The sequence below is a fragment of the Fusarium flagelliforme genome, assembly GCF_020744385.1.
Source record: "Fusarium flagelliforme strain FIESC 12 MPI-CAGE-AA-0113 chromosome Unknown B0J16scaffold_4, whole genome shotgun sequence".
Taxonomy (NCBI): Eukaryota; Fungi; Ascomycota; class Sordariomycetes; order Hypocreales; family Nectriaceae; genus Fusarium; species Fusarium flagelliforme.
Genome location: NW_025763506.1, coordinates 5,063,271 through 5,076,949, shown reverse-complemented (window position 1 = coordinate 5,076,949; position 13,679 = coordinate 5,063,271). Strand labels below are relative to the sequence as shown.

The 13,679-nt window shown below is 45.8% G+C and overlaps 5 protein-coding genes across 5 annotated transcripts; 1 reads left to right on the top strand and 4 right to left on the bottom strand.

The window, feature by feature from the left end:
* Positions 1–676: 676 nt before the first annotated feature.
* B0J16DRAFT_343439 (putative Arabinan endo-1,5-alpha-L-arabinosidase) lies at positions 677–2,033 on the bottom strand. The gene has a single exon (XM_046128037.1). It carries the CDS (start codon positions 1,795–1,797, stop codon positions 838–840), a length of 960 nt encoding a protein of 319 aa, XP_045983917.1. The 5' UTR covers positions 1,798–2,033; the 3' UTR covers positions 677–837.
* A 1,694-nt stretch (positions 2,034–3,727) lies between these two features.
* Positions 3,728–5,848, bottom strand: B0J16DRAFT_343437 (uncharacterized protein). Its single transcript, XM_046128036.1, has 6 exons — positions 5,566–5,848; positions 5,268–5,518; positions 5,161–5,215; positions 4,891–5,110; positions 4,707–4,840; positions 3,728–4,653 (listed from the first exon to the last, which is right to left on the bottom strand). The coding sequence occupies exons 1-6, from the start codon at positions 5,721–5,723 to the stop codon at positions 3,774–3,776; spliced, it is 1,698 nt and encodes a 565-aa protein (XP_045983916.1). The 5' UTR covers positions 5,724–5,848; the 3' UTR covers positions 3,728–3,773.
* A 1,067-nt stretch (positions 5,849–6,915) lies between these two features.
* On the bottom strand, positions 6,916–8,270 carry B0J16DRAFT_343432 (uncharacterized protein). Its single transcript, XM_046128035.1, has 4 exons — positions 8,145–8,270; positions 7,628–8,090; positions 7,381–7,575; positions 6,916–7,322 (listed from the first exon to the last, which is right to left on the bottom strand). Exons 1-4 carry the CDS (start codon positions 8,225–8,227, stop codon positions 7,011–7,013), a joined length of 1,053 nt encoding a protein of 350 aa, XP_045983915.1. The 5' UTR covers positions 8,228–8,270; the 3' UTR covers positions 6,916–7,010.
* A 603-nt stretch (positions 8,271–8,873) lies between these two features.
* On the top strand, positions 8,874–10,414 carry B0J16DRAFT_343431 (uncharacterized protein). Its single transcript, XM_046128034.1, has one exon. The coding sequence runs from the start codon at positions 9,290–9,292 to the stop codon at positions 10,322–10,324; it is 1,035 nt and encodes a 344-aa protein (XP_045983914.1). The 5' UTR covers positions 8,874–9,289; the 3' UTR covers positions 10,325–10,414.
* On the bottom strand, positions 10,363–11,838 carry B0J16DRAFT_400370 (uncharacterized protein). The gene has a single exon (XM_046132509.1). The coding sequence runs from the start codon at positions 11,796–11,798 to the stop codon at positions 10,512–10,514; it is 1,287 nt and encodes a 428-aa protein (XP_045983913.1). The 5' UTR covers positions 11,799–11,838; the 3' UTR covers positions 10,363–10,511.
* Positions 11,839–13,679: the final 1,841 nt, after the last annotated feature.

The following is a 13,679-nucleotide window of genomic DNA, read 5'->3' as shown; positions in this document are numbered from 1 at the left end:
CCTAAAGGCACTAAGAAGTTCCATGGACTACATGCAATCAAGGCTGCCTGGATCTATAATGGAGAAATCCTAAAGACTCTCTTAAACATGGTTGCTAAGATGTCAGATGACGGCACTGCATCCAGCTCATTCGACCTTTGTATCAATGTTCTCAGTATGGAATTTAACATTACCAAGTTGTTTCCTGCTCTCAGAAATGACGAAGAGTGGAGGGAGTTTCAAGAGGCATTTTCAAATCTACCTCAGCCTATTTGAGATCCGCTACACAGCAGACTGCCGCCTTCTATCGTTATTTACACACAATGGTGTCCTACTGGCGATTAGCAGAAATATAAAGAAAGTTTTAATATGTGGTTTGAGTAATTTCGAACACTGGACCAGTTAGTGCTTGGTTTCATTTCATTCGATGAAACCTCCGCAGACATAGCTAATATGGTCATAAACTGGTTGTTTCCTAAAGTAAGAGAGTTCCTATAGCTATACGATAAATGAATCTATACTACGAACTTGAAAGCTCGTAGCAAAGAGGGTTGGGCTGATACTCTAGCTGGAAGACTTAGTAAGATCTGCAGTTTATAAGAAAACACAAGCAATTGGATTTAGTCTAGGATATAAACACTTAATAAAATAAGTCTTTTGTTTATAACTTAAATATATATATATATATATATATGTATATACAAAGAGCAAATATATATAAGAACTTAATCTAATAACAATTGTAGCTAATGTTACCGTTGGGCCAGGCTCAGTCCTAGTATATCACTATATACATCTACTTGCTAGAAGTAGTGATGTATCTGTCTCTTATCCTATTGTTACTGGACTAAGAATCTTCTAGTATACTGTGGGCCAGCCATTATCATAACGAATGAGGTTAATGCCGAGCTGGGCAGTACCTTGCGCATTATAATAATGATAGACAAGCACGTCAGCATCATTATCCTTAAAAACAGCTGGGTGGCCTGGCCCGTGGATGTTGCCATGGCTAGCAAGAAGCTGGGTGCCGCCACCCTGCATCAGTTGTTTACCAGCCTTATCAACGTAAGGGCCAGTAACCTTATTAGAGCGGCCAACCATAGTACGGTAAGTGCTCTGAACTCCCTTACAGCAGCTATCAAAAGCTGACCAGAGATAGTAGTAGTTGCCGTGCTTCGTAATGTAAGGTGCTTCGATAGCGCCGCCGTTGTTAGGGCGAGCAGCGATGGAAATGATGTTGTTCTTGTTGATAGGCTTGCCAGTTGAAGGGCTCAACTCAACAAGCTTGAGACCGGACCAGAAGGAGCCAAACGAAAGCCACCACTTGCCATCAGAGTCAACGAAAAGATTAGGGTCAATAGCATTGTAGTTGCTCTTGTCGTTAGACTCAACAACGAGTCCGTCATTAGTCCATGAGCCGGATGCACCGGTTTTGGACCTAGCAAGGAAGATAGCTGATTTGGATGTACCGAAGCTCGAAGCTGAGTAGTACATGAAGTATTGACCGTTGTGATAGGACAGGTCAGGTGCCCACAGGTTCTTATCGTTCTTGGTATAGGTAAGAGTCCAAGCAGCGCCGTTAGGGAATGCAGCGCCGACGTCCTTCCAAGTAGTACGGTCGGTAGATGCCTTCAGACCAATGCCGTTGGCTGTGAAAGCAGCAAGATAGGTACCATCAGGCTTCTTGACGATGGTAGGGTCGTGAATGAAGGTATCACCCTTAACAGGGCCGGGATTAACATCTCTTCGGACGAGTTCAGATGCTAGGGTACCAATGGCAAACAAGCTGCCAATGGCGAGGCTGCGAAGGGAAACCATGATGTCGTTTTCGGTTCGAGTTCTTGGCTAGTTGAATCTAGGTGAAGAGCTGCGGATGGTGAGAACTGACGGATTAGAGGTTATGTGGCATATGCATCGCCTTTTGTACGATCGCCATCCTGCTAGATTCCCATTGCGCCGGCCGTTCCGCTGAAAACGCAAGGCAATCGTCCGATTCTAGAACAAGGGTTATAATGCGCCTTGTGATGGGCTTTCGTTCTAGATGAAACGTCCACTGCGATACCGCATGGACTCCTGAGCTTCCATTAAAAGCCCACCTATTATAGACTGTGAGACTTACAGCGGCTAGTCTGAAACCGGTAATTTCAGGGGCTAGTTCATTTCGGTTACTAATCCCAGAACTGCGGAATACTGTAACCCTTACTCTACCTGGAATAGACCGACTGTTCCGCGTAAACGTTTTATTAAGTACGCATTGCTAGGCATCTTATTACTAGATGTATTACTAATAGTTCCGCGTAAATGTTTTATTAAGAATGCATTGCCGGGCATCTTATTACCAGATGTGTTACTAGCAGACCCTGAATAGTTCCGCGTAAACTCTCCTGTACGTTCTAGAACAATTGCAAGCAGTTAGGAAAGTCGTTCTTAAGAACCCTTAAAAGATTCAAATAAAAAGACTCCAAGTCTAGTTGCGCATAAGTAGATCAGATGACTATATTTATCTGCCAAACACCTACTTATTAAATTTCATTTATTTCGACATTTTTATCAGTCTTGCCAATAAACGTTGTGACTTTCTCGTCAAATCCAACGACCATACATGTTTCCACCAGCACATAACAAGCACCTACCTTTCTCAATCACGCGGGTCGGTGAAGTCCGTGAAGTAAAGTAATTGGGTGTAAAAACAAGAGGCCGACATAGCCGTTAGAAGTTACTGCCAGTAGGTCACCGTTTTTCAACACACTCTATACCAACTTGAAATAGTATTCTGACTTTTAACATCATTCTCGCTCTTGACTTCTGCTGCAGTATGTAATTATCCTGATACAATTCCTCTTCACATTTACAAACTCCAATTAATACATACTCTGAAAATCCTTCGGATTGGTTCAATGGAAAATTTCAAAACTTAGTCCCTGCAAATCTTCCCGCTGCTGCTTTTATTTAGATGCTTAATTTATTGTTGCACGGAATGGTTTCCCCCCATCTGCTTTGCAGCTCAAAAGTGACAATCGATTCAAGCAATAAATTTACCAGCGTCTGACTTAGATTTTCCTATACAGGCAGGTTAAGTGATGGCCTAGAGCCTGTCAATTTGAAATCCTCAGTATAGGGTAAAGTGCAACCATGATTTGAGGATTGTCTTGTTAACCGCCCAAACAGAATGCAAGGAGAGGTTTCTTTACTTGGAAAGGCCTGGTGACGTAGGGGACGCAAGACACCAGACGGAGGCGAAGCCCACTTAAACATTCCTACGCTTCTCCTACAGTAAACAACGGACTTTTAGTAATGCATCTACAAACAAGAGGCGTGTACATTGATATACGTCAGTTATTTGCGTTGACATTAGACAATGGCATAAACGGTCTATTTGTCCGATACCTATAGCCTAATCCAATAGTAAAAATGGTAGCCTTGAGATTCACAATAGGCTTATTGCATCAGGGAGCAGGGTCCTCAAAGACGGGAACGTAGGAGATCGCTGGGCAAAGGAATATGGCATCTTGTGTTTTGAGATGGAGGCAGCCGGAGTCATGGATACGTTTCCTTGCCTGGTTATTCGTGGTAGCTGTGATTGTGAAGACTCTAACAAAAACAAGACTTGGCAGCATTACGGGGCAGCAACGGCAGCTGCTTATGCAAAGTTATTGTTACAACACACAGCTGCCAACGATACCAACTGGACTAGAGGGAAAGGAGAGGATGTGGACGATGGTCAGTTGCAAAATGAGCAGGAAGGCTGGTCTAAACGGCAAAGGTTGGATGAAGAAGCACAATATTAAAGACTCCTACAAAGACAAGTCATAAACTTGCACAGCCTCATCTTCCACCACAGCTTCCCATATCCCCTTCACATAATCATCATCAGTAAAGTCGCAAGGCCATACAACTCTCAACAACGCCGCCTTTGCATCTTTCCACGTCTTCAAACCCAGGACCCGACTCCGCTCCCGTGCAAACTCTTCAAAGTACAGTTTGATTCCAGGGTCGTATGCGAGGTCACCATGCTTCTCGTGCACTTGAAGACTTATCACCGCCACAAATGACTCCCAAAAAAGCAGATCTGCTAGCTGTGGGGCATTTGGCTTCTGTAGAGCATACCTGAGATCGCGCTGGAGTATCCTCATTGTGTAGAGATAATTGTCTCTTGTAAAGGGCCGCCAAAGGACCACTATCTGCTCCAAATACAGCTCGGTTGCGATCAGCAATCCAACCCACGAAGTCTTCTGCTCATCCTCATCAATGTTCGTTGCCGAAGACTTGTTCCTTCTAGGCACAGAACTTTTGTGTGCTTCAATGAAGCCCTCGTACAGCATAGCTGCCGCCTCTGATTGCCAGAAGTCGTTCTGTATCTGGTGAGCACTTCTGGGTAATGGTTTTGAATACCCATCGTAGAAATTTCGCGTTAGGATTCGAAGTCCTCGCAGCACACGGGCAACAGAAATATCTTCGAAGATGTCTCCGTTGTAGTTGAAGGTCACAGGGAACTCGCGAATAGCGTTTAGTGCGACGCTATGAAAGTATTGGCCCCTGTCATCCGCGATATGCCAACTGCTTATGCCGGGAGTGTCGGTGGGAGATACCGAACTGGTCGTGGTCTCAGTGAAGCCTGCGGGTCGTCGGATAAAATCGAGAGCCGTCGTTGTACCATGCATAAAGGTAGAGGTTCTGGTAGTGTCAACATCATTTAATAGACAAAATGAATCGATGATGCCGCGTACATTAGAAAGTATCGGTCCGATAGTTCTTGGTCCAGAATCGTGCCCCCAGTGGCCACATGCCCTTTTCTGTAGCTTGAAAGAGCGTATATGGCATTTAAATGTTTCTCTGCCATCTGATGATCTCCGCGACAAACCTGCAAAAAGCTCAGCACCACTCCGAGTATCATCATTATCATCTCTATACCTCCGTGTATGCTAACAACGCCATCTGCTTTGTAATAGGTGCGCAGAGCGTAAAGTCTCCCTTGGCAAACCATTCCTTTACCAAGCGCACCGTCTCAAGTGTATGGAAGTAAAAGGTCTGCTCGAAGTTTTTGATATTACCAAAGTTAAATCCAAAATGGGTGGCTGCAATTAGAATTGCACTTCGAAGTGCGTGGGGGTCTGATATGATGTACGCCATGCTGTTGAGTTTTAGCTTCTGGTGAAGCAACGCCAAGATAAATGAACAAACCGTCTTTGGTGATAGTCTGAAGATGACGCATTGGCTCCTCCTCCTGGTTGGTAGACTGACAAGAACACATCAACAATGAGATATTAGTCCAGGATAAAGCGCCTTACAATAATGAAAGAGTTCATGCGATTTCAGCGGCATATTAATCGCTAAACAGTCCAGGTTCTTCTTAGAACCCGATACAATAAGTTGGTGAGTTAAACTCTTCGTATTGGGCACCTCAGGTTGTTTCGAGGAGGTTGAGGCGTCCCATGGTGTATGTTCCCATGGCTGAGCTCTCTCCAGCGCTCTTCTCTCGCTTAAAGGAACTTGAACAGGTGGATATTCACAAACCTTGTTAATCCTGATACAGTTTTGGCTGCGTACGTAATCAGCATTTGAACAAATAACGGATTGTCAGCTCACCATATGGGACGATGTTCGTCACATCTCACTCGTCGTGTCTTACACCCAGCGCAGCCCGTTCGACTTCGTGTGTGTGTGCGCCGCTGTCGGACTTTAGCAGGCTTTTTATCATCCGATGACATGGTTTCAGCGGCGCTTTCGGCCATAGGGTGTATCATTTTTTGAGAGCAAGGACGAGAAAGTTGACTGTCAAGATACAATGAGGTTTTTCGGACAGTCAGCACTAACCAGAAATGGGTGGAAATACGTCGTCTTGTGAGGTGCCAAGCTGCATGTTAGAAAGGTACTTTCCAGATTGTGCCAAGAGGTTGCAATCATGTCAGCCTGGCAGGGAAAATACCTCGTCTAATTTACCTAAAGTGGCCTGATAAGTATCGCACTATCACCTTTAATAAGCGATAATTCTCCATTTGCTTGGCTGCATGGCTTTAGTGAATGAGTTGTGAAGAGCCATTCAATAATTAACTTCTTGAACAGAGAGGTTATAACTTACCTGGTTGCGTCTGAAATAGGCGGCTAGGAATTTTTTTGCATTTGCTATCATCACGCATGGCTTCACTTACACCACGGGCGGCCACCGTTCTGTAAATTACTAGCCGTAAACACAACCTAAACTGCCACGTTTGACAAGCCTCCAGCAAATTCGCTATCAGAAGCTAGAGAATCAGCACTATGATCTGGCAGTAAGTAGACTTTTCTAGTGCGCGTAGAAACAGCAATTGAATTAGATATAACCATCGCTACACCTGATCGAGACCATTATACCGGTCCTTTATGATACCACAGGAAACCATCTCTTGTAACCTAGAGTCAAAAACCGCTCCCGGAACAATCTTCAGATAAGATGTAGAAAAGACGCCATTTAGGGTAGTAGCGCTAATGGTTTCGTTGGGGGAATTAAAGAGTCCGCTGACAACCGTCACTGCGCCTGTTGTTGGGTTGATCGTGAAGGTTGGCGCGAATGCCGAAGTTGGAGAGAATTTCCTGCAGAAGACAGTTTAGCTGGATTGGTATTGCTCGACCTTACAGAAGCCGATGCCTCCGTTGAGGGCTGGGTCTCGGCTATCATAAAATGAACTTGATGTATATGAATGTTGACAAAATCTGACAACAAGGATGAAGTTGACCTGCCCGGACTCACACGATCTCAAGACAAGATGATAACTTCTTCCAATCTCATTTTGACATCGATGCAGGTGTTGAATATTCCGTACAGCTGCCATACTTTCATATTGCGACTTCTTGAACAAAACAGCGATTCGGCAAATGGCTGTGGGAGGATTCAACGAAATGTTAGTAACAACATGACAGCATTTTGAATGCATTTTGCTGAACAACCTAGGTGGTGGCTGGCTTATGTAGATGCAACGTGGGAGAATTTATTACAAGTATTAGTGCCATACTGCTTCAAATGTAAAGATAAAATGCGCGTCGAGGGCATGTATTTAGTCCATCTCAAAACGCTTAGATGAACGTTCAGAAGCATCAGATGTGATACCAAGATGCTGATGGTTAGTAAAGTCTATCGTACTAGGAGACGCGGTATTGCTGCTGCGGCCCAGTAATAATGGTATCAGCCCTTGCCCGAAGTTGAATATGCAGATCACAGCTGCTACAATAGACGCAGAAATGAATGCAAGCGAAAAACATGCAAAGAGTGCCATTTCCTCCTTCATCACTGCCCTGGACTTAAGACCAGTACCGTATAAATCCAGCAGCCTAGTGACAAGATAGACGACTGCTCCGATATGGAAAGTCTGGGATAGTAAGTTAGTGTATGATAACTTAATGGGAACAGTCGGGTGCGACACTTACAATGACTACAATCATACCAGGCAGGTACTCCCTTTTAACACAGATAGATGCCAGAATAGCATGAATGATGGCAATAGGCATTATGGCCATAGTAAGTCCGAATTCTGGTTGAACATAGTGCACATTGATAAAGCCATAGACGATAACAAATAAAATAATCAGTAACACTGATACTTTCAAGAACACAAGGTAAGCCTGCTCAAACATAAGTATTAAAAATAATCAATCCCTTACGTGTAACGCTTACCGAGAATTTTCTGTGTCTCCCTCTCATCTTAGTGTCGGCGCTGATGTGCTCGTATACCGACCATGCAAACTCCATTTGCAAGAAAAAGGCCAGGACGCAGATACAGATGTTGCCAACGATGGCCACGACAATGCACGCAATTGCCATAGGCCCGGTCATTTTCCAATACAGCTTATCGGTGTTGACAAATGGGTTCTTGAACTGGTCATAACCTGTACTGACACTCTCGGCAGCCGACTTGGTTTGAAAGTATTGCATTCCACTAGCGACCGAGAGGCAGATGTTGATGAGGCACTGCATCCATATCTGGATCTTGTTCTTGAAGAGACAAGAGTCAATAGCTAGAAGGACTTGAAAAAGGAAGCCGATGGTAGACACGGCAAATGTTACCGGGATGACATAAGAGGTGGGGACTTGATAGACCACAGGATTGATCCAGTCTAGGTACTCAGTCAAGATGGCACTGCGGAACATGTTAGATCCCCAACAGATAATAAGAACGAAAATGTTTGTTTACCCTTGTAAAGCCAAAATGGCAATCGCCTGTATAGTCGCAACACCAATAAAGCTCCATTCAAGGCGTGTTTCGGGCTTCATCATCTTGACAAAGCTGTTACCACTGAGTAGTACTCGGGAATGGAGGAACATGTTAAGTTGGCTAGAACTGAAATTAATAAAGACATTTCCTTTATTCATCTTCCCCGCTTCTTTGACCCATACAGAACTGCAGTCCATGATCATGACTTGACCTGAAGGTCCGTGTTTTCTTTTCCCCTAGTATTTCCATAGAAGAGATTTATTTCCGCTGATTACAATCATTTTATTGGCTGACTTAGAGGTCGTGCAATGTTTTTCTCGTATTCTTCGGCATTTGCTGACATGGCAAGTGGGTCGCAGATTAATCTGAACACCAGAGGCGTGTCTTCAGGCTAGGCGGCGAAAGAATAAACTGAACTTACTATCCGTGCTTACACCAGTATTCGCAGGGCTGACTCAACTTGGGTCTATTTTGACCCAGGGTGAGGGTGGCATGCTTGGATTAATTTGCAACCCATCCGCATGGATATGAGGATCTGCATCTAACTGTGGTGGAATGAGTATACTTCCAGGGATTAGAGTCTGTGTGCTAATACTCCACACTTGTGTGGCGCTGGACAGCCACACCTGGCAAGAACCGAGCGGACTAATGGTCTGCCGTGTCCGATCTTCTCCACTTTCGCAATAATTCACGCTTTACCTTTCATCATCGATCACGCGTACAATCTCCTCATCCAACCTCTTCGCAATGTCACAGAACCATCCTCAACCTCATCCACCCACGCCTCTTCTCTCTCCGATCCGACCGAACTCAACAATGCTCCCCAAGGGAAACCGATGCATCGCGCTACAGCCGTTATAAAATTCCGGATTATACCCGCCGAGAGCGAGCGCATCCTCTGCCTCCTTTCTGTGGAATAACCGGGGCGTGTAGCAGGGACACCTGAACTCGGAATCTCGCAGTTCTACTGGAGGTTCCGAGGCTTGACCTGGCAGTTCTACTGGAGGTCACAGGTACCCGCCAGCGACGCCCGGTATCTCTCTTGTGGTCGCGTTGCGAGGTTTGGGTTAGACGTACAGGTGAGTCACGATTTAGTGTACTAATTATCGGGTGTAGCACGTGATATGGCGACTTCAACTTCAAAATGCATCGACATTCATCAAACAACAGCTGTCATTGAGTGGCAGTGGGAAGGTGCCACGCGTACCTTGACAACCGCAGATCCCGATCACGACGCGATACAATTTACGTTGCAACTCGACTCCAATAACGACGATCAATCCCACGCCCATTTTGAGATCAGCATCCCTTTTAGATTCAAGGACAAACCAGCCGGTGCAGGAGTGTGCCTTCGCATCAGCCCGTTCTTCATTAAATCATGTACACATTCCACGTCACCCAACCCTTCCGATGCCGTGAAGCAGGTATTCGCATCGACCACGTACCTTGACTTCGAATTGAGTAATACAATCACTGTTCTCATTCCCAATGACGTGCAAGAGCCGGTCGTGGCAGCTCGGGCGCGCTCAGGCAAGATCCTCGACTCGCTATATGAGCTGTCCTGTGTTACCTCTTTGCGTGTTTACATGCAAGAGTCTTTACTATCGACCGACGACCTCAAATCCATCACCAAAACTGTGGAACAAGGTCAAATTAAACCTTCCTCCAATCCCAGCCATGATATCTCATCCATGTTCAGTGGCAATGGAGGAAAGGTTGCAGCCATCACTCCGCCCAAGCCCCCATCTTACGAGAAAGCAACCAAGCTCCCATCTAACGCCAACGCCCCGCCGCCTAGTCGTAAACGACCCCGACAAGACAGTCGACCCGACATCTTCACCCAATTCTGGGATAAGCTGAACAAACTTGAGTGCAAGGTTGGAGAACTGCAAGCCGACAATGCCCAGCTGCGAGTTGAGAACACCCAACTGAAAGATAAGGTTGCGCGGTTGGAGAAGAGGTGTGATGGACTGGAGGGGTCGATGCCACAAGCCATTGGGAATGATACAGAGGAGGCTGTGATGATAGAGATACGAGACGACATTGACTCCTTGGATGGGAGAGTGACTTGTCTTGAGACTGGGAGAGATGAAGAGTTCAGCGAGCAAATAAAGGAAGAGATTTTTGATGAGTTAGCAAAGCGTCTTCTGGGTGGATGAATAATTAAACTATATTACGTATATTCATGATGATGAATTTAACAGTTGTATCAGCAGTAGTTGCGGGAACAATTAACCCTCTCATCCGCTAAAGTATACTCTTTTCACGCATAGTAACGTTACTGTATGAAACAGTAATAAACTCATGGTAATTTCTGGCAGCAAGCCTCGGCCCGTCTATGTCGCTCTAGATCCTAGCTAAAAGCTCTTCCTCTGTCTCGTCATCACTAAAATGCCACTCTGCACTTGGCCCCGAACCACACTTACCATCAAACCAAAGCCCATCCTCAAGCCTAGCCTCACATTCAATTCCCATTTTCTCAAGAAATCTCATGAAACGACCCCCAGGGACATCTCCAATTGGCTCGCCGCGCTTCTCCGATCCAACAACGATTCCTTTCAAGTAAACACGCTGCAATGCAGGAAATCTTTTCTCTGTCATAACCCTTTCAAGCATGTCACTCAGCCTTTCGCTACCTGAACCATCCTGGTCCCTTCGGAAGAACCCATCTGTCTCATCGGTAGCTCCATCACCATGCTCTATCCCAATTCGTTGCTCTACGACCAGTGTTTCGAGCGTTGCGCATGACGCTTGAAGAATCTTCTCCCAATCTTTATGGGCGGCTACCTCTGCAGTTGTTGACCAGAAATAGCTGACCATTCTCGTGGAAAGGTTACTGTGTGATGGCTGACAGAGTTGCAAATGTCGTAGTCGAGTGAGCATCAGTGACTTTCCATCTTTTAGCCACGGCAGAAAATTAGACAAGGGCTGGGGGATAGCGGCCCATCCAGTAAGTCTCCCGTACGTAGGGTATTCAGGTGGGCTGTATAGATCTTCAGGCAACCGTGGAAAATCATCCTCAATTGTTTCCCTTGAACTTATTGGTCTGTCAAGTAATGCAAGCTCCAGCCACTCAATGTTCGAGCAAGAGGACAATATCCATGCTACAATAGGCCTTGGTATAGTGCCATCAAGCTTGACATAATGCAGCTTTGTGAGTGGAGCGGCAGATGGATCGAAGGGTTTATGCGCCTCCTGGCATCGGTACGATGAGTCGCCATATAATTCAAGAGTCTTGATGTTGATAAAATATGGTAGGAATTGCCAAAAGTCTGTGTCCAGTTCAACAGCTGTGCAGATAGATTTTACGCGCGCACAAAGCTGTATCAAGCGTTCGACATTCTCGACCAGCAAATCCTGTAACATTTTAAAGAAGTCTTCAGCCTTGCATGCTCCTGAGTATTCAAATTCGGGTTCTCCACAGTAGAATCGTTGTGGTGCAGATGTCTTGGGTAAGGAATGCTTGGAGTCTGATAGCTCGTGAAAGCTCTGGTGGTGAAACTCGATATTGGTCCATAATTGTGGCTCCGCAAGTCTATTGAGTCGTTTGCAGGTTCGGGATAATTGGGTGAGTTCGTGCGCGGTAGTATTGGCAATAATAAGGTTGACTATCTCATCAGGTAAAAAGTCCATGTTTGGAAACCCGACGTACGCTCAGATTTGATAATGGCTGGAATTCTTACTGCGAAGGAAGAAGGAAACATAGTCCATTTAGTATTTGATTCATTGCAGTTGACTCTTCTGTGCACCAAGTCAACGCTCAGGCGGTGAATGACTCAGCTCGGGCGCCATTATGCAAGATTAATTGACTTACGGAGCTGAACCCCCCGCAATCAAGACTAAAGTTGTGGGGCCAACTGATACCAGAGCGTCTCTTAAAGGACCAGGAACTTCTTTGTGTAAATAAATATATCTAGAGATGAGCTACCACAGGTACATGTCATTCACAAGTACAAGCATGTCTGGATTATCTTTCTTTTGAGAATTGTATTTTATTGTAGCGGCGTGGATTGCTATAGTAAAGCAGGACTTAGAAAACAAGTAAAAGAAGTGCAATTGAAACAACTTTAACCAAGACATAGATACAAAAATGAAGGTGGGAATTACAATTGATACTCATTCTAAAAAAGCAGTACAGGGGTTTGCAAAAAATCAAGTTTCAGGTCCATTGCCTTGCTTTGCGGACTGGGGAGAGGATTTCATAGAAGCAGCTGCCGTTGGCATAGACGCGGGCATCATCTTTCCAGTCTGCTGACCTTCAGTTGCGGGCTTCTGAGCAGACGTGGGCATCTGATTTGATTGAGGCATAGCGTTGGATGTGGGCATTTGCCTAGAGGTGTCCATGGACATGGGAACGGTAGGCATGGACTTTGTCATTCGGGTGGAGGTATCCGTGGGAACAGGATATGGGGCTGTCTCTGCAGACTTGGTCGCCCATGTTTCAGTCCCTGTGGGCTTGGTAGAAGTGGACCAGGCCTTGGTGGTAGAAACATGAACAGTGCTTGTCCCGGTGCTGGAAGGAATGATCTCCTTGGTGTAGGTAGTCTCGGGAATCGTAGTGGTGTAAGTGAGTGTATAGCAGGTTGTAGCTGTTGCATAGACAGTAGAAGTCTTTTGGCCGATGGGGCAGTGGTCAACCTCGTGGGGGCAGGCAGTAACAGTGTAGTACTTGGTGGTGTAAAGAGTGGAAGTAGAAGTGGTAGTGATACATACTGGGGAAGGAGGTGGAGGGGGAGGAGCAGGATGGTAAGTGGGACAGGGAACATATTCAGTCTTAATCTCAGGGCAGACGGTAGTTGACAGAGGCCAGACCTCGGTAGTGACGTAGGGTTTGCAATAAGTTTCAGGGCACCAGTGATCATCACACCACTTATTGTGCTTAGAACAGCCGTCTATAGTCTTGACTTGAGTTGTGTAGATAGTTGAGGTTGAATAGTCAGTTGTTAGCTTCTCACTCACACATTCGTAGTGATGAGGATGCTTTTTGGGCGGCTGGGTAGGGGCAGGAGCCTCCTCTTCGACAGGGCAGACTGTGGTGTAGATAGCGTAGCTCTCAGTGGTGATATAAGGAGTTTTTGGGCAATGGGGCTCGCATTCTGTAACAGTTCGGTAGTAGGTAGTGTATACCGTTGATGTGGTGTAGCGGATGGGGGGAGGGGGGTAGTAGGTGATAGGGCAAACCGTGGTATATGCAACGACAGTCTCGGTTGTAACATAGGGGGGATGGCGGCAATGATCATCATAATAAGGGCATTCAGTGATGGTGTATACCTTGGTAGTATAGACAGTTGAGGTAGTGTACTCAGTGGTCACTGGCATCCTGTGGGTGGTTGTGGCAGACTTCGTAATAGTGGTTGTCTTGGTTGGCTGTGCCCTGGTGGTTGGCCTGGTGGTTGGCCTGGTGGTTGGCCTGGTGGTTGGCCTGGTGGTTGGCCTGGTGGTTGAGGACTGTGTCAAAGTTGTAGTCTTAGTGGTAGTTGCCTTGGTAGTAGACCTAGTTGTCATAGGCTTTGT

Coding starts and splice junctions, on each gene's coding strand:
- B0J16DRAFT_343439 (XM_046128037.1), bottom strand. CDS start 1,797: ATGGTTTCCCTTCGCAGCCTCGCCATTGGCAGCTTGTTTGCCATTGGT.
- B0J16DRAFT_343437 (XM_046128036.1), bottom strand. CDS start 5,723: ATGATACACCCTATGGCCGAAAGCGCCGCTGAAACCATGTCATCGGAT. Junction 5,216..5,267: donor GCATGAACTCTTTCATTATT/GTAAGGCGCTTT, acceptor TGTTCTTGTCAG/TCTACCAACCAGGAGGAGGA. Junction 4,841..4,890: donor CGTTGTTAGCATACACGGAG/GTATAGAGATGA, acceptor AGCTTTTTGCAG/GTTTGTCGCGGAGATCATCA.
- B0J16DRAFT_343432 (XM_046128035.1), bottom strand. CDS start 8,227: ATGATGAAGCCCGAAACACGCCTTGAATGGAGCTTTATTGGTGTTGCG. Junction 8,091..8,144: donor GCCATTTTGGCTTTACAAGG/GTAAACAAACAT, acceptor CATGTTCCGCAG/TGCCATCTTGACTGAGTACC. Junction 7,576..7,627: donor GGAGACACAGAAAATTCTCG/GTAAGCGTTACA, acceptor ATGTTTGAGCAG/GCTTACCTTGTGTTCTTGAA.
- B0J16DRAFT_343431 (XM_046128034.1), top strand. CDS start 9,290: ATGGCGACTTCAACTTCAAAATGCATCGACATTCATCAAACAACAGCT.
- B0J16DRAFT_400370 (XM_046132509.1), bottom strand. CDS start 11,798: ATGGACTTTTTACCTGATGAGATAGTCAACCTTATTATTGCCAATACT.